The 20,181-nt window shown below is 42.8% G+C and overlaps 1 protein-coding gene across 1 annotated transcript in view; it reads right to left on the reverse strand.

Moving 5' to 3' along the window:
* DPYSL3 (dihydropyrimidinase like 3) overlaps nucleotides 1-20,181 on the reverse strand; it is a 123,309-nt gene that overhangs the window by 12,948 nt on the left and 90,180 nt on the right. Inside the window, 6 exon segments of the mRNA XM_017872415.1 lie at nucleotides 2,787-2,907; nucleotides 6,187-6,255; nucleotides 10,064-10,144; nucleotides 11,052-11,113; nucleotides 13,464-13,628; nucleotides 16,181-16,365. Of these exon segments, the coding sequence (XP_017727904.1) occupies nucleotides 2,787-2,907; nucleotides 6,187-6,255; nucleotides 10,064-10,144; nucleotides 11,052-11,113; nucleotides 13,464-13,628; nucleotides 16,181-16,365 (683 nt within the window).

A 20,181-nucleotide genomic window follows, 5' to 3' on the forward strand; every position in this document is an offset into this window, starting at 1 on the left:
AAATATATATATATAGAAATATATATATATATATATATATAGAAATATATAGAAAGCAAATGCTAGCTCATAGCTAGGTGGTTGGTACCAAGTTTCTCTATGCCAAAATCTGGCGCCAAAGCTACCCTATACAGCCCTGCACTTCTTTAACTTTGGTTCTCCATCTTCCACAGTCAAATTCTCCGTAAGTTTGCACTCTATGGCCAGGATTACAAATAGGTTTTGCCTTGTTTCAGCTCTGTTCAATTGGTAATGGTTGCCTAGAATTCCATGAAGGGAAGAATTCTAATAATGTTTCTGGTCTCAGTAGAAAAGACTCATGATTAATTAGTAATGTCTGCCATGGGCAAAAGAAGGAAGCGATGGCCATGATTCACATAGGACAGCCCTGCTTTTTGGGGTGAGAGTAAAAAAAGTCCATGTGATGAGAATTCAAGGGCTCTCCAAAAATACTTACACACTAAAGGATACAGGACCATAAGGATATGAAGAAATGAAAGTCACAGCAAGCACTCAACTACTATTGAAAGAAACAGAATCTTTAAAGTGGAAGAATTCTCCCTCTGGACTATGTTTAGCATGGAAGAGTAAAAGAAGCTAAGACAGTAATGACAACTAGATTTGAATACCAGTTCTCCCAGCTGGGAGATTTTGGACAAGTTGTGCTGCAATTTCATCTGAAAAAGGGCATTTCTGAGAAATGCCTATTTCTCAGAGTTCTTTGAGAATTCTACACAATAAAAAAAATTAAACTATTTATCTCAGTACAGGGAACATAGTTGTTCCTCATTAAATTGTAGCTTTCTAATATTAATTCTGAGCAGCCATACAGTTAAAGAGCCCTGATGATTGATGACTAAACACATTGAGACTTCAACCATATCCTGCTCAGGAGGGAAGCACAAACCCTGCTACACTTTGTCCTGCTCAGAATGCTCTTGAGTGTTTCCCTGAGAATGATGGTCCATGAGATGTTTACTGACTTCAATCTCAGCAGCCAGTTTTTCATCCCTGAAGTAATACCCCCATTCCACCCTGGAGACACAGCTGTACTAGTTCTGCTCGCCAAAGAATTATGAGCCAAAAGGCTCAGGGTTAGGATTTTTCTCCAAGAAGTTTGAAATGAGACCAGCATATAACTAAAACACCCTGTCCTGAGCGGCCCCCAGGTCACCCTGAGAATGGTCCTGGTCAGAATGCAGCCTCAGCAGAAGGCGTGAGGGCGGTGGGTGGTCACGGTTGGCAGGGGTGTGTGTGTGGCACTGGGTGAGGGCAGAAGGGAGTTCCTACACATGTCTTCTTTTTTCTCTTCTTGCTTTTCTCCAAGAATGAGTGAGGAGCACTGGGCTGCTTTCCTGGTTCTCACTCAGTGACTCATAGCCAGTGGAGCAACCATACCATGTCAGTTGAGACTTCTAAAAGCTAAGGAGAAAACAGCAGGCCTACGGAGAACAGAGGAAGGAAGGAGGTGCCCCAGAATCTGTCAGCTAGGAAGGGTGTCTAGACAATGTGAAAGCCTCCCCTCTCGCAAGAAAAATAGGGTCACCCTGTGCTAGAAGGCCAGGCAGCTGAACACTCAGCCATCAGCGTCAGCTGAGACTATTTTTAGCTACCACAGTCACTCACACGTGGAGTTTCACAGGCCAGTTTTGTAGATGAATCACGCATCTTGGGCCTCTCCACTACCAGAATGGCCACTGGCACGCAGTGGTAGCAACCACATCACCGGGCCTGGTAAATCCTCTCACAACCCAACACAGAGCTGCACATCTGAAGCTTCTCACCTGCACTCGTCACTTACTCAGCCTCACAACGGAGCCCACGAGTCTGACACTGAGGATGAGAACCAGAAGCAGAAAAGAAAGCTCTGAAAACTTTAGCTAAGCACAAGACAAGCAAAGGAATCCCAAGTTAACACCAGTGGAGCAAAGAAGCAGAAGTCAACAGGCAACAGGGACAGAGCCAGGGTTGTGAAGGCCGTGATGGCCCACACGCTTTGGAGATCCACTCAACCCCTTCTCTAAAATAACTTGTGCTAGTCTCAGTGGCTCAGGATGTGTGACCTGCATCTGCACTGTGGCCTCAATCCTGGCCAGATACCATCCCCGGGGTGTTTACTGGTCCAGGGATGAACACATGACCCAAGCCAGGCCAGTCACAGTGCTCCTAGGGACTTTTGCTCGACCTGCTGGAAAAGGTGTATTTTACTTTCCCATCATGCTCTCCACCAAAAATTGAGGACAACAGGTACCTCTCAGCATCTATTCTGTGACTGTTCATACTGAACATAAACCAGAGGAAAGACAGCCAAGAAAGGAGTATGTGTGACAAACTCCTAATACCATTGCTGGGGCCCCTCGATCTAGCCATACCTGAAACACCTATAATCGGTTATTTACTTGTGCTTGTTTAAGCCAGTTTGAGCAGGATCTTTGAATTTTGCACCCAATTTAATCCTGACTGATATGTCCATTTATAAAACTCAGACAAGGTGAACTGAAAATCAAAGATCAAGGGGAGAAGGAAGATGCACAAAGTCTCAGAAAAACTGATTCAAGCTGTGTCATCTTGGACAACTCACCTAACCTTCCTGAGCCTCAGTTTACTTACATGCCAAGTGGGAGAAATCCCAGGATCCTCCCATCCACACAGGATGTGGAGAGGGGCTTCCTAGGGAGCAAGGCAATGAGCAAAGTAGGCGCCATTTATATTACACAGGACAACCACAGAGGGAAGGAACCATGCAGTGCCATCAGGGGCTCCGAGATCTTGGAAACACAAATCACCTTTTTTCCTGGCTTGTGAGATGAGGTCAGCTGCACTCTTGCTCATGACCTTTGTGACGTAGAGAGGGCAGTTGGTTTGGCTGGCAATGGTGATGGCACGGAACACAGCCTCAGCTTCCAGCTGCAAGAAAAAGTCTCCAGGAGTCAATAAAAACAGGAACCTCTCAAACTGGTGGCTCCCACCTCCACGAACTGTGAGGATGCAGTGCTGCACAGAGGTTATGGATAATTTTGGCAGGATCTGGAATTAGATAGCCTATATCCACATCTCAGATCTACCACTTCCTGTGTCACTTTACTCAGCTTCCCAGTGCCTCTGTCCCTCACTAGTAAAATAGTATAGCACAGTGTTGTCATCTGAGAGCAATGCCTGGCAGAGGGTAAGTACTTTTTCCTTAGCCTCTGTGGTTATCACAAAGGTGACATCTGAATGAAAGCCTTTGCTCCTCAATCTTCTCAGGACAAAATCTCTGGGAAGACAAAACAGCAAACCATTATGTCTAAAATAACAGCCAAGCCAGTTAGGCATCATGGTTCCTCAAATCCTTTCCTGCAGCAGTAAGTGGTCAGCAAAGGGTTAATTCTAGGAGGCATTTCTTACAAAAATAATTCCCAGGTTTCTCAACACAAACACTTCTTTTATTATTGATCTCTCCCATCTTATCCTAATGTAGAATTCATGTTTTCAAATAAGCTAACCAACCCAGTGGCATTTATTAAGTAAGAAATAAGAAGTTTTCCCATACGTTATTAACAAAGCAGGATCTGAGAGCTGATGGCCTGGTTCTGAGTCCCGATTCTGGCACTTATAAGCTAGGTGACCTCAGGTACATTACACAACCTCCCAAAGCCTCAGTTTCCTTGTCTGTGCATTGAGGATAATAGGATCTGACATGTTGGGCTGTACTGAGAATTAAATGAGTTAATCCTTGTAAAGCAGTTAGCCCATTCCTAATGGGAGAACAAGGTAAGTGCCTCTCGAGGGTTTGGTACTGACATTATTGTTGATAATATTTTCTAACCAGTTGAGGGTCTGTTACTCTCAAGGGGTCTGCTCTCAACTGGTATGAGTTAGTCTAATTCAGCACACAGCAAAGACGTTGACATTTTTCCATTCAATTGGCAACAGTTCCTTTTTTTATGGATATGACATTCTGGTTAGCCTGTGGAGCCCAAAACTTAAAAAAAAAATACCAAAAATAGCTTGCAGATGCCCAATGGTTGTATAATGCAAACCAGTCACTGCCCATAGTGGGTGTAGCTCAGCAGACAGACTCTAAGAACTTGGCTGGCTCAGCTGGCCTCCCCGGAACTGCACTTTATTCCATGTGGATGCCACCTTGGAGGCCCCTGGCCATAGATGAATGTGGACACCTTCCTGAAGCACCCAGAATTTTGTACTCTGGAGCAGCTGTCTCTGTGCCTGGGGTCCCAGCTCTCTGAACAGCATCACTTGAGATGGTGTCTGGGTGTGCTTGAATTGAAGAGGGTCTGGCTCCTCCTATGCTCACTCCTCCCCCTTCACACCCATGCTGACCACTTCAGCTCCCCCAGGACCTCTGTCCTGGTCCCTTTGATCTCATTCTTCCCAAACACTACAGGTTTCTCAGCACTTTGACAACATGACTATCTTTGGAAGGTTACATCACCCTCCAACTTCACCAAAAGGCCTTCCACGGCTGTAGAGATTTGCAGCTGAGACGCTTTTTTACTAAAAAGGAGACAGGAATAAGGAGGAGGGTGGGGTGGTAGGGCTAAGGGGAGGTTGAAAAAACAAACCAAGGAACAAAAATAGACTTTGCTCTGAAATCCCCTGGCTCCTGCTGGAAATCCATCTTGCCAGCACATCTCCACAGTGACCAGCATTTAAGAAAAGCTTCAGAAACAATGCTGATCACTCTGGTCTCTTCATGATGAGTAAACCATTTTCCAGTCCTTCACGTGTGATCAGCCAGGGGCTTAATCTCTCTGAGCTTCAGCTTCTTTACCTGTGCATCAATGGCAACCACACAGGACAGCAGTAGCAAGAACTGAGATAACGTATGCTATCAGCACATACTAGATGTATGCATTCCATAGAAGTGACCTACACCAGGTATTATTAAGGAGACAGACTTCAGGGATGCTGTATGTGACTGGAACCCTAATAACAAAATTATAAATTATTTAAATGGCAATAAAAGTATCACTAGACACAAAGGAGTTTCTGAGGTGCTGATAATCTGTTTCCTTCTTTGGGTGCTAGTTATACAAGTGTATTCGGTTTGTGAAAATTCATTGCCTCCTTAGGATAGAAACATTTTTGTCTATGTGTGTTCTATTTATCTTTTAAATAAGACTCTAAAAGAGATGGGATATGGGAATGCAGTAATTTCTGGTTATGATTCCTTCTTCTCCCTGTTGTAGGGTTTGGAATGATAGGACAGAAACAGGATTTGCTTCACTGATATGGAGGGCCTTGACTTTGCTCCAGGTGCTAGACCCAGGCTGCCCTTCCAAAGCCAATGTGCTTTCAGGTACATGGGCAGCCAATTTTCAGCCCTGTGCTCCATGCCAGCAGGTGAAGCTGCTGACATCTCGGAGACATGGAACCAGCCTCTAGTCACCTTTGTTATTTGGCTGCTAAGCACAGTCATAAATAATCATTCATTTTATATATGAGATACTTCCATACCTGGACATAATCATCACATTATACAAATTGATGAATATAATGTATATAAAAAAGTCCATTCGACCTCTTATTTATATGGCCAATATTTTGCAGGACTCAAAATGAAATAAGGGAATACGTGGAAATGTCTATGAGATTCACAATGAGATTTCCTTAAGAAAGGGATCAGAAATTTAACACTCCTGAATAGCTCTGAAGGACACTCCAACTTGTGTTATCTTTAGAGAGATTAGGGGTCAGAAATAAGCACATCTCTTACATTCCTTTCTAATTTTCTCACGGGCTCTTGAGCTAGGGTCAATCAGAAGTGGTCTTTGGAAGAAATTTTCCAATACTGCAACCTGGTACTCAGATTCTCATCGCCTTTTAACAATGTTTATTTATTTATTTTTTTTTTGAGGCGGAGTCTCGCTCTGTCGCCCAGACTGGAGTGCAGTGGCCGGATCTCAGCTCACTGCAAGCTCCGCCTCCCGGGTTTATGCCATTCTCCTGCCTCAGCCTCCCGAGTAGCTGGGACTACAGGAGCCCGCCACCTCGCCCGGCTAGTTTTGTATTTTAGTAGAGACGGGGTTTCACTGTGTTAGCCAGGATGATCTCGATCTCCTGACCTTGTGATCCGCCAGTCTCGGCCTCCCAAAGTGCTGGGATTACAGGCTTGAGCCACCGCGCCCGGCCAACAATGTTTATTAATGGGTTGTGTGTGCACCTTCATCCCCTGTAACTTACCTCCTCTGGCCTGCTCAGTACATGGCCTTCTGGGCCAGTTATCCCCATTTCCAACATGCGGGTTTGCTCCTGAAATGAAAAAAGGAAATAGTTCTTCAATAAGCTCAAGTGAGATTTGGAAAAATTACACTGGCATGTTCTGATCTAAAGATCTAAAGAATAAATATGTGTATGTTGAACAGATGTATTAATGCTATATTTGGAGTTGAAGTAGATGGTAGACTCAACTAAAAGGAGGAAAAAAAACATTCAAGGGTGATTTGTTTTTACTGAAAGAAAGAGAGTTGTCTGTTAAGACTATTTTTTGTCTATTCTGCCCATCAAGAATCATACCAGGTCACTTATTCTTCATCTCTCTGTCTCAGCTGCCTCTAAAACTATACTTGCTTATCTCATTTGTTTATTCACTCACGCTCTTTAAACCATTTCACTCAACAAAATGTACTGAGCATCTGCTTCCTGTTTGGCTCTGGGTAAGTACCTGCATTAAAGCAATGCAGCCCCTGACCTCACGGGGCTTACAATTTAGTGCTATGTTTCCCAAAGTGTGAGCCACTCATCACTTACATCAGAATCGCCTGAATTGTTTTTGTAGAAATGCAGATTTCTCGCTCATCCTAGCCTACCACATCAGAAGATGTGAGGATGAATCCTAGTAATGCATGTTTTACTAAACCACTCAGGAGTTTTGATGTTTTAAATCTATGGCTTAAATGAATGGATTCAAAATTTAACCAGACAAAATAGTGCCTCCAAACAGCATTTTCTGAGTTAGTGTCTTGGTGAAATTCTGTTTAACCAAGTTGTGGACATGGCAGAAGAAGTGCATGTCCCTTGTGGCTGATGGCTACATTCCTCAGACTTCTAGCCTCTTTCTGGAAGAAGCAGGTAGCTGGACAGTGAGCACACACACGCATGGACTGATTGGAACTGGCAGAAATCCCAAGCCACCATTCCTTCAGCGTTACTGGCATTCACTCTGAAATTATTAAGACTGGTTCCTATGAACCTCTGCACCAGCAGGCCTGGCCTAGTGACCTGGGAATACTCTGGTAATGTGTGAGACACATAGGACAGATGGTGAAAGCAACAAGCCTTGTCTCACTTTGAAACTATGAGACATTTAAAAAGGTTAAGGATTCTTACCACCTGTTTTTTGTTTTTAGTAATAGAAATTTCTAAAAAAGGAGTAGAAAGGAAAAGGCACATACTATAAGCAACCATGAGAAGTGAAATGGTCACTATCTCCAGCTCTACAGAATACAAAGAAAGGTTAGAGGCTTATTTTTCCAGAAAAGCACTTCCACTTTTCATTCTTACCATTTTCACTTATTGAAACTTGAACTGAATTAAATTTCTTCCAAAGTCTAGTGAGTTTCTACTCTAAATTGCCTCTAGTCACACAAGCGTTAAGGTCTCCAACTAAAGAATCTCTGTCTTAGGTGACATGTATGCTTCTGTCTTGTTTGAGTGCACCAGGATAATGCACAGGACAAGGCTAAGCTCAAGTGGTGGCTTCCAAGCACATTTAAATCACCAGGGGATTATTTTCAAAATACACTTGCCTGAACTCTGCTACTGACTTTTCCTAATTCCCGAATACCTGGAATTAGAAAAATTTGGTGATTCTAATGCACTGTTCAGGCTAGGAAGTCCTATTCTGAAGCCATGATGTCCCTATAGGTGGGAGATTAAGAATGGCAGTAAAGTCCCATCAATGCTACCTTACATGGGGATAGCAGTAAGCTTGTTGTGGCATTCATCACAGCTACAGTTACATCACAGTTTGGGTCATGACACAACTGTGGCTTGGTCCATAAGGAAAGGAACCCTGTCTTTTTCATCCTCCCTCTCCAAGGCTTGGCGCATAGTAGGCGCTCAGCGAATATTTGTTAAATGAATGGCTAAAGATGCTGTCCTCTCAGACTGTTTTGCCAGCTTGAAATTCTTGAAAATCATCCTTGTTTGTATCCAAAGGCAAAGATTTCTCTCTCATATATTCACTTTTGAATAAGTGCAGCAAGAAATTCTGAGTATAGCAGCTGCCTTCATTTAAACAATGTGATAAAAATCTTTCAGCTCAAGCTGAATTTAATAAACACACACAAGAAACTCATCCAAATGGAAAAATGCCCCTACTCTTTTCCTGACTGATCTTCCCAAGGTAGGGAAATAGTAGTGGGAGGGGAAACTAGAGAAACTTCCATGCTAAGGATTCACAAGAGGAAAGAAACTGAAAACAGAGACTTTGGGTTGAAGTCCATCTGCCTCCACAGGGGCTGGAATTAAGTGCCAGAGAGTTTGGTTTCCAGGGCAGCTGAGAGAAGGGCTGGGACCTCTGGCTGCTGCTCTGAAAACTTGGATAAAGGGAGGAGTACAGTTCTAATACCATTGGGTTGCCTCCCACAGGACCAAGGCATTTGGACTCTACAGAAAATGATTTCATTATCTCTGGGTGTGTGGTGGACATGGGCGAAAGTGCTGTCAGGGTCCTGACTAATTAGCCTCCTTGGTCTCAGTGAGAGGAAACTTACCTCACCTCCCCCACCAGCAAGACAACATGGAGAGTCTGAAATCACAACAGATGGAGCCCTGCATGGCTGGGGTGCTGCCTGCCCACGAGCCTGCAGCTGGGCTTGGGACGCAAGGGATCCCAGATATGCCATCTCTGGGTAAAGATACCCACTGAGGTACATCCTCTTAGGGGCAAAGATTTGGTTTTCCTAGTTATTTGCTCTGATCCTTGGGCCAGTGATCTAATCCTTCTGAGCCTGGATGGTCTCATGTATAAAACAGGGAGGAAGATAGCATCTTTAAAGGGTTGGGAGAAAATCAAATGAGAATATACCAGAAAATTTACCAGTTCCTGGCACACAGTAGTCAGTGCTCACCAAATGGCACCTGCTATCAGGAAACTAATGGTCTGAGATGAGGGGAGGCCTAGACATTGTTCCCACACCCCTGCCGACCACATTTACCAAGTTCTGGACAACTTCTAAAATAAAAGCACAGCCCAAGTATTAGTGAGCAATGGAATGCATCTGTTTTGGCTCACTTCAATAGCTACTGCCTGGCACAAAGTGCTCAGGAAATACTCTTTGAGGGAATGAATAATAGTTTCTTGTTGCCAACATTATCAAATGGATGAAGAAAGCTCACTCTTTTTTTTCCTGGCTGTCTCCTCCTAGCAAAGGCCAATCTTGAGATGTTTTCTGAGATAAACAAAACCCTTCCTAAGACACATCTGTCCATCTATTCCATTAAGCAGCCCAGGAGATGGAGAGATAGCTGCTTCCTGCTTCCTTACAAATGATCAATTTGGGCGTTGGGGCCCTCACTTTCATCACTTGTTCCTCAAGTTTCTCAATATGATTTCTAGGAATCCAGTGAGACGTTTGCTCCTCATGAGAACTAAATTTGCTCCTCATGAGACCTAAATTCTCTATTACCTAAGGCTGTGAGTTCTACAGACTTGGATCCAATCTCTGGCTCCTGAGAAATGCTGCCTTATGGTCTTTCTTTATGACACAGAATGTCTTGTAGCTTTGATACATTTTCAGAAGAGAATCAGCAAATGCTCTCCCACTAAATGGTTGAATTTGAAATCCTCCTCTTCCAGGATGCCTTTTCTGATTCTCCAAGAATGGCCAGCCCTCTTTCTGTTTTAACGCATCTTCTAGTTTCATTACTTGTCTACATTCCCCTCTCTTTTATTTCCTCCACCTAGATTCTGAGGTACTTTGGAGCAGGTTCTGTCTTTAGCAAGGTACTTATGATGGTGTCGTGCACATATTGAGAGCTCAAGCAGCACGGAAGAAACGAAGAAACGAATGGGATGCAGACCCAAAGCACGCTCCAGGGAGCTGCACGGTGTTACCTGGGCAATGATATCCCCATTCTCAGCATGAACTTGAGCAATGGCCCCCAGCTCTCCCAGGCAGGTGAAGATCTCATAGAGCTGAAATAGAAATGAGTCTTTGTCACTCTTACAAGCACTTTTAGCAACCCCACAGAAGGGCCAATTACCAGAGCCCAAGCTAAAACAAATGGGACAAAGCAGAGGAAATACGTCACTAGGGCAGAAATATAGATTACATAGGCATGACCAAAGAGGAGGGCTAGTCCAAAGAAATCCTAGGAAACTGTGACTATATAAAGAACCTACCATGTTCCCTAGGCAGGCAGAGCAAATATATAATAAAGTACTACCAACTCCTCTCCTCTGCCTCTAGAACACAATTTTAATGGAATTATTTTCCCACTGAGCTGAGAGATAGCCTCAGAATTCTTCTCAACAAATGCTCTAGAAAACCTCTACAGCCCGGCCAGAAACAAACACAAAAAACTGAAACCCTTATCTCTCAACCTGTGAAGGTAGACATACCTTCACCTCTAAGCAAGAGGCATGGGAATTCATTACTTGTATTTCCTCTGAAAACTTAGCCTCTGTCTAAAGCAAACTCATGTCATGAATTTCTTAGGGGGAGAGTCAGAGGCAAGGCAGTAGGATTATTCCAATCAGCAGAAGGCCCTCCTGGTCCTGCAGGTGAAGAGCCTCATGCTTTCACTGGGCTTATGAGGGATTTGGAGTTTGTTTGGTAGATGGAAATTTAGGCATGTTCCTCCTCTTCCGTTTAAGAAAGCTGCTGCCAGTAGAAACTCTAGCTCCCTGTCTGTCTTGCCATGGGCACCCTGCCCGTTACCTTATTTAAAATGTAGTGTGGACTGCAAAGGCTTCAAGAAGCATTCTGGCTCAGTGGTCTCCCACAGTGACCACAGTGATTCATGTTACAAGGGCCAAGATCATCAGCAACAATAGGAAACCCATCCAGATACCCCAAACCACATAGCAAATGGGTTGTTACCTCTGTGTTAGATACTTGATACAAATCCTTATAAGCCATATAAACCATGAAGGAGTTAACCCCTGCAAAAGAGGGACGAGAGGAAAAACAAGAGAAAGACAACGTTATCATGACTGTCCTCCATCCTTTGCTCCCACTTCCATTGACCATGAGACCCAGCTGCATTACCCGGGCTCCTGTCCAACATAAAGCAGATATTTATATTCTTCAAAAGCATTCTGCCCTGCCCACCCCTGCCCCATAAAATCAACAATTCCTAACAGATGTCATAGCACAATGGTCTCTTCTTCTGTGCCTCTTTCTAACCTCCCCTGTCCAGTATCCCCTATCCCAGAAGGTTAATAAACTTTGGTGTTGCTCAAGGCAGTAGTAGGTGGCATTAAGAATCACTCTAGCACACCAGTTGTGTTCATACACTGGGGGCTGCACTACTGAAATCCACCACATACTAGTTCAGTGACCTTGGGATACTTAACCTCTCTGGACCTTGGTTTTCTCACCTGTTAAATGGAAAAATAACAATACCTTACTTCATAAAGTGGTTGTGAATATTAAAGGAGAGAGTGCATAAAGAGCTCTTAGCACCAGGCTTGGCATATATTTGGTTTCCAATAATGGATCTCCTGGGATCAGTTCATTTTACTGTGCAGGGTGTTGATCAGAAAGGAGAACTAAGATACAGATCCTACCCTTAGGGAACTAATGGACAGGTTTTACCTTGTGCTTAAATATCTTAAGTTGTGGCCAGGCACCGTGGCTCATGCCTGTAATCGCAGCACTTTGGGAGGCCGAGGCGGGTGGATCACAAGGTCAAGAGATCGAGACCATCCTGGCTAACATGGTGAAACCCCGTCTCTATTAAAATACAAAAAATTAGCCGGGCGTGGTGGCAGGTGCCTGTAGTCCCAGCTACTCGGGAGGCTGAGGCAGGAGAATGGCGTGAACTCAGGAGGTGGAGCTTACAGTGAGCGGAGATCGTGCCACTGCACTCCAGCCTGGGTGACAAAGCCAGACTCCGTCTCAAAAAAAAAAAAAAAAATTAAATTGTAAGGTTTATATGTAAAGATCTATTTAGATCTCACCCCAAATAAACTACTAATACAGTGATTTACAGAAATAAGTGGGACTGGGGAACTGAGAATCATTTTGGGGAAAGGGGGATAATTTTGGTTTCTAACCATTAGGGCCCTCTCAGCCCACAGCGTTCTGGGCCAAAAGTGGGTTGTAATTTGAGAACTTCCCTACTCAGAGTGGTTCAACTCAGGGCAGCCTTCCCAAACACTACCCTTCCCAAAAGCCTCTACATTATCCATGGAAGATGCAGGCTCTTTGATAAAGAAGTGAGTGTTAAAGTGATTCAATTGTCTACCCCAGTTGAGATGCCCAATGTAAACGCAAATACAGAAAGAAGGAGTTAATCTCACATTCTGTGTCACCAACAATTTTGCAGGGCTTGTGGGGTAAGGAGGAGGATGGAAAGAAAATATCATCCTCTGAGGGGGTCATCCTTTCCCTGCCATCCCAGGGCGCACTCTTCCACTGGACTCCTAGCATTTGTGTCTAGACTACTCCGTTGGTAACGGTTCTTGCACCCTATGACATTTATTCTGTTGTTCTTCATGAGCCTGTTTTCTTTTGCCTTGGGTGTTCAGCAGAGGCCATTACTTACACTTCTCTAAGACTCCCAGGCCGCCTTACAATGCTGAGTACATTGTGCATATGTGTGCCTGTATGTGGTGGGGAGGGGTTTGCAATATCTGATGATCAAAAAGAAGCAGAGAATAGAGGAATCTAAGAAGACAGCAGAACCTAAATCATGTACTCACTGAGAGGACACACCCTGGCGCACACACAGAAACACATATACATATGCATGAACATGTTTTCACACCCTAAGCTCCCAGCCAGAGTACCAGCACATCCTTGCTCCTAGAAATGCCTTAGCCTTTTCTAAGGATGCCATTGTTATATGTAAGGGTTTGATCTCTACAGTAAAAATGATACAGGTTAAAAAGCCCTAATCTCATAGGTCATACTAGCCATAAAACCTTATGTAAGATCAGTTAACCTCTCCCAACCTCAGTTTCTTCCTCTGCAGAATGGGCAATATTGCATGGAGGTGAAGAGTATAGAACTTGAATACATCTACTGCTAACTAATGTTATGATCTTGGGCTGCTTATTCTAAGTCTCAGTTTCTCCATCTGCAAAGTGGGGAAAACAATCACTATCTCACGGGGATCCTGTAAGAAGTAAATAAAGTGCCTGGAACATTGTACTATCCCTACATCCAGTGCTCATGCTCAAGGCTCCAGGCTCCAAGTAAAAGACAGTGACTGAGGGGGTGGATAGTGTTGGAAGGACCGGCAAGAAGAAGCTAAGAGAGGAGGGAAGACAGCATGTCTGGGCTCACCTTTGTCCTTGATGAGGTTCTGCACTTCCTGCTTGACGCTGTCATTCCAGTGGGTTATGTCCACATGCAGGGCATAGTCACAGCAGCTCTTCCCATCAGCCCACTCTCTCCATTTCTCATAGGCCTCAGTCAGGCTGGACTCAGGCTCAGGCACCACATGGTCAACTGAATGACAGAGACCCCAGATGAGTCACTCTCAGACACAGCCTTTACTCCCCTCTGCCCAGGCCTACTCCTGCTTGCTTAGCTGTGACTGCAGAATCTCTATTTCCTGAGCATGGAATTAACTTTTGAAGGAGTTCCCTGGTAGTTTCAAGAATGCTGATCACTTAAATGTCACAAAGCTATGTGATTTGGGACAAATTATTAGCTTTCCTAAACCTCAGTTTTATTTCCTTTCAGTTGGTGCCAAGTGGGGTGGGAGACAGGGTGTTACTAGTGCCTTTCTTCTGAATTTATAAGATTAAATGGGAAAAATGCACGTAACGTACTTCACCTAATGCCTGGCTCATGGTAAGGGCTTAATAAATGTTAGCCATCAATGGGGGCCTACTATGTGTCATTCTTACTAGTACTGTGGGGAGGTCACTGCTAGTGAAAAAAGTCAGACTCTCTTCCAAGAGCGAAAGTGAGGTTTAAAGCTAAGTCAGGGCACAAGACATTGAGGCTCTCTGCTATAGGACAAAGCTGGTGTCAGTTACATAAACCTGATACTGGGCCCGCAGATCTTATTTCCATGGAAACTTCTTGTCAAGAATCTGGTTTCTTTGAGGCCCAAATCTACTCTGCAACCATGGATACATTTTTTTTTAAACAATGGCATCTATAGTTGATGAAGAAAAGGCAAGCATTACACTTTCCTAGTTCCCCTGAACGGCTGAGGCAAAGTACAAGTAAGGACAAAGTACAGCTAAGGACAACTTTCCAGAGAGCAATTCTGAAATATACATAAAAAACCTGGACATTTTTCAAACCTTAACCCAATATTTATTCCTACACCTACGAATTATTCCTAGGGAAATAAATGAGGCTGTATACAAAATTTTGGTTCCACGGATGTTTACTACTTATTTATCTAAGTGAAAAATTGGAAACCATTGAAATCGTTAACAATAGAGAAGTTAGGTTAAATACATAAATCCTTTATAAAATGGATGAGTAGGAATCCACTTTAAATGTTGGGGTAGAATAGAAATGAATGCAAAGATATCCATGACATACTATTTAGCAAAAATGAAAGGTTAAAATATAGTACATATACTGTGATCCTAGTTTTGCCAAAAAGGATTTTAAAAATGTGTACAATATATAGCCAAACTCTAACAGCGATCTGGGATTATGAGGTTTACTTTCTTTTTGCATCTTTAGGTTTCCTAATTTATTTATGAAGGACACAATTGCTTTTGCGGTTCACTCTCATCACTGGGAATCTGACTTCCCTAATGCAGATGGCCAAGCATAATACAAATCTCAAGGATGCCAAACAGGTCCAACTCCTTGCCCAGATGGCAGAAAGCCAAGCCAAGATCACTCATTCCCGTAGTCTTCTATCAAAAGCAGCCTGAGAGCACTTATCGGAAAGCAAATGCATGGAGCTACATTACTAATGTCTGGGGCAACATCAGGGCTTTCATTTGCAGGCAGCTGCTGAGAAGTCAGCAGGCTTCCACCCTTCAGCTGGAGAACTGAACCCTGAATTGCACCTTTTATGGCTTTGGTGCAATTTTTCTGGGCTTCCACACCCAACTAGCCAAAGCTGAACCCTGCTCATTCTCCTGTCTAAAGGAAGTAAAAGACAGTGGATAATTCTACTGCTCAGGCTATCCTGCACTCTCAGGGGATGTATATGGTGTTAAAATAAACAGTGCTCTCTGCCTGACCAAGTTTGGGGCCAGCACTGGGATGGGACCCAATTCATCAGGATTCCTTTGGGACAGGAAGGACTGCCCTGGAAGGCTATTGGTTCAGTAATCCAATGGCATGCAACTCCCTATATTTTTTTTTGGAATTGCAACAGAAAAAAACAAAACAAAACAAAAATTAAAAACAAGAGAAACCACTCCTACAGCTTGTCAAATTTTAAAGATATAAATTGGTCAAAATACAGCGCAGACCAGATAGCACTAAATGCGACTGGAAGTCAAAGATGCAGGTGCCTCCAGCACCAGTTGCTTTTATGACATGACCAGCATCCCAATAGAAGCTTTAAACCAAGCTCAGTGATTTTGAAAACCCCCACCAGACATAGCTTCACCCACTGAAGTTCACAAAATTTCCAAGAAATGTAATTCTCCATAATCCCTCTCTCCGTGTTATTCCTTAGCTCCATTCATGCTGCTCTGCCCTCCTTTCTCAGACCCAAGTGGGCAGTTTTGAAATAACATTTCATCTTCTATCCACAACTTTTTAAGTCTACTTTCACCTCTTACTAGCCCGGAGATGCTATTTCCTGATTCTCCACTCATTGCAGGAGCCAGCACCTGCTGCTAAGGTAGACAAGAGGGCAGCTGCTGCCATGACCAAGAGCCTCATGAATCTCCTCTCTGTAGCTACAGGGAGCTGCCCATTTCCTCAGCTGAATCTGCTTTTCTCAGGCAGAACATCTATAAACTGAACTGGGGCAAGTATACAAGTGATAGTAAGAGAGTTCTGGAGGTAACACATTCATTAAACACACAGCTCTGAGAAACAAGAGTGTGTAAAATATGAAGACTTACTGATCATGGTGGTGCCACCTGCTAAGGCTGCCTTTGTCCCTTGGAAGAAGTCATCTACTGTGGTCATTCCCTTATATGGCATCTGGAAGTGAGTATGGACATCGATGCCTCCAGGGATCACCATCTTCCCATTGGCTTCGATGGTCTTCACTCCTCCAGGAACAATCAGATTGTCTCCAATTTGTCTGGTGAAACAGTCAAACACCTGATCACTTAAAAGTGCAATTTCCAGGACAAATATAATGGTATGAGGATTTTAAACAGTGTTACTTGTATTTATCAAATTAATATTTGCAAGTGACTCACAAGCTTAGCAATCTATAAACAAAGATAGATATATACAGAAAACAATGTTTATAGTCACAGAATGATCTGATATGCTGTTTGGTGGGACCAAGTGTCTTGGTTTAGTACTACAACCCCAGGGGTTTGACAGCGTCTAGAATATAGTGTGTGTAATAATTGTTTTTTTTTTCTTTTTTATTATACTTTAAGTTCTAGGGTACATGTGCATAACGTGCAGGTTTGTTACATATGTATACTTGTGCCATGTTGGTGTGCTGCACCCATCAACTCATCAGCACCCATCAATTCATCATTTATATCAGGTATAACTCCCAATGCAATCCCTCCTCCCTCCCCCCTCCCCATGATAGGCCCCAGTGTGTGATGTTCCCCTTCCTGAGTCCAAGTAATCTCATTGTTCAGTTCCCACCTATGAGTGAGAACATGCGGTGTTTGGTTTTCTGTTCTTGTGATAGTTTGCTAAGAATGATGGTTTCCAGCTGCATCCATGTCCCTACAAAGGACGCAAATAAATTCAACAGTGTAATAATTTTTTAATATAAATATTTTTATTATTCCTTTCATTTTGTTCTTTAAGTTAAGGTAAGAAACAACATCTGGAGAAGGATCTAAAGAGTATAAAATAGTGCACTGTTAGAAGAGACTGAAGAAGATAATAGTGAATCATTTAAAGAACAGGTATGGGATCTCAGCTATCTTTTAAGTGGGGTCATCTTTGCTCCTAATGAAAGATTCTGTCTGGATTATTTCCCACCTAAGTCTTCACTCCCAATTCCACCCTTTCCTGATCATTTATCAGCCAATCACAGCTGATGGCAGATTCACCAGGAGGAAGTCAAAGATGCAGATGCCTCCAGCACCAGCTGCCTTTGTGACATGGTCAGTGTCCCAGTGGAAGCTTTTAGCCGAGCTTAGTGATTATGAAAACCTCCAATAGACATGGCTTCACCCAGGAAGCTTCAGAGCATCTTAGGGAGGAATGGGGGTAGTCTCAGGCAGAAGTAAGCCAATGAATATCTCAAAGGCAAGCCTCCAAGGAAAGTGACAATTACAACTAGTCCCCACACAGTGCTGCTTATAGATCAGCCAGTATTGCTTGGCTCATATGTGGTATCACATCTTTGATTTAAATAGCTGGTTAAACATGTCCACTATGTATATCAGGGAGACCTATGATTCATAAGCCTCTACATGACCATGAAAAATCTCCTACCTTGGGATATCTGTACCTCACTGTTCACGGCATGAATATTTTCCCCTTTTGTCCACAGGCAGCCAAGAAAGACACTCTCTTGGGGCAGTAAGAAGTCTACCACTAGCCTGCCAAACTCCAAGTTCTGCAACTAAAATAAAGTATTCCTGACATCTCTAAGAGTTCAACTTTACCACATCACCACTGGGCCATTCCACAGCCACCATAATTCAAAATATACTGGTAAAATGCAGCCTCTGATCATTAGTCCATTCTAGTTCGGATACTGGCCAATTCTGTTCTTATTTTTCTCTTTCACAGGTTCCCCTTTAAGGAAAATTGAGAACCAAAGGCATGAAGAATTGCCTGGTTTGTGTGTGTTTTCATCCATTTTGACAACTAGTTTAAAACCAAGCCTGAAACAGAAATGGCTTCCCCCTTCTTCACTGCTCCACCAATGAAGGCCGCATTAATCCTTCGAGGCTCAGCTTCCATCTGCCTTCCTTCATCAAGTTTCTAGCAAAATCCAAGTCTAATAATGAGTGAGGCTGGGTGTGGGCTATCTGGATTCACAATCCTGGCTCTGCTAGCTATTAGCTGTATAACCTTGGCCAAATTACCTTACCATGCCTCAATTCTTTCCTCTGTAAAATGTAATAAAGATGCCTCCTCCACAGGGTTGTCCTGCACATTAAATGTGAATATATGTTAAGCCCACAAAACACTGTTAAGTACCTAAGAATTCAGTAAATATCAACTATTATAATTAATAACCAGTCCACTCCCTTCTCTGCATCTCACCTGTTCTATGAATATACTTGATATGCCACTCCTTGGTAATGCTAGGTCCTTTGCATATATACAGATATCTCAGTTCCCCTAAAAGACTAAAAGGTCCCAGGGGGAAGACAGCATGATGATTTGGGCCTTGATAATGAGTACTACACCATGTGACACAGCATGAGTTCAATATCTCAAAAAATTGCCTGGCACATAACAAGTATTCCACAAGAATTCACAGACAGACAAATAACTATGTGATAGTTAGAAGAGGTCATTTCTGTTCTTATGCTCTGTGAGTTAAGAATGTTGTTGCACACATACAAAATTTCAGGATTGAATTATGATCATTTAACTCAACCTTCTCTCTCCACCACCAACACACACATCTGATGGTTAAATTCCTTCTACAACATCCTTGGCAAGTGGCCTTTCAGTCTTTCTAAAAGAGATGGCAAAAAGGATTTGTCTTACACCTTCAACCCTGGTTGTAGATCCCTGAAGCACTATGTGAAGATGGATTCTAAACCTGTATTTAAGGCTCAATTGTGAAAAGTTCTGAGATCAGATGAGATCAGGCACATTCAGGGTAGTATGGCCATAGCACCACTCCTATTCAACATAGTATTGGAAGTTCTGGCCAGGGAAATTAGACAAGAGAAAGAAATAAGGACTATTCAAATAGGAAGAGAGGATGTCAAATTGTCTTTGTTTGCAGATGATATAATTGTATATTTAGAAAACCCCATCATCTCAGCCCAAAAACTCCTTAAGCTGATAAGCAACTTCAGCAAAGTCTCAGGATAAAATCAATGTGCAAAATCACAAGCATTCCTATACACCAGTAACGGACAAATAGAGAGCCAAATCAAGAGCAAACTCCCATTCACAATTACTACAGAGAGAGTACAATACCTAGGAATACAACTTACAAGGGATGTGAAGAACCTCTTCAAGGAGAACTATAATCCACTACTCAAGGAAATGGAAGACACAAACAAATGGAAAAAAATTCCATGCTCACGGATAGGAAGAATCGATACAGTGAAAATGGCCATATTGCCCCAAGTAATTTATAAATTCAATGCTATTCCCATCAAGCTACCATTGATTTTCTTCACAGAATTAGAAAAAACTACTTTAAATTTCATAAGGAAGTAAAAAAGAGCTTGTATAGCCAAGACAATCCTAAGGAAAAAGAACAAAGCTGGAGGCATCATACTACCTGACTTCAAACTATACTATAATTTTACAGTAACCAAAACAGCATGGTACTGGTAGCAAAACAGATACATAGACCAATGGAAGAGAACAGAGGCCACAGAAATAACACCACATGTCTACAACCATTTGATCCTTGACAAACCTGACAAAAATAAGCAATGGGGAAAGGACTCCCTATTTAATAAATGGTGTTGGGAAAACTGGCTAGCCATATGTAGAAAACAGGAACTGGACCCCTTCCTTACACCTTATATAAAATTAACTCAAGATGGATTAAAGACTTAAACGCAAGACCTAAAACCATAAAAACCCCAGAAGAAAACCTAGGCAATACCACTCAGGATATAGGCATGGGCAAAGACTTCATGACTAAAACACCAAAAGCAATGGCAACAAAAGCCAAAATTGACAAATGGGATCTAACTAAACTAAAGAGCTTCTGCACAGCAAAAGAAACTATCGTCAGCATGAACAGGCATGGGAGAAAATTTTGCAATCT

Source organism: Rhinopithecus bieti, unplaced genomic scaffold (genome assembly GCF_001698545.2).
Source record: "Rhinopithecus bieti isolate Rb0 unplaced genomic scaffold, ASM169854v2 scaffold_757, whole genome shotgun sequence".
NCBI lineage: Eukaryota > Metazoa > Chordata > Mammalia > Primates > Cercopithecidae > Rhinopithecus > Rhinopithecus bieti.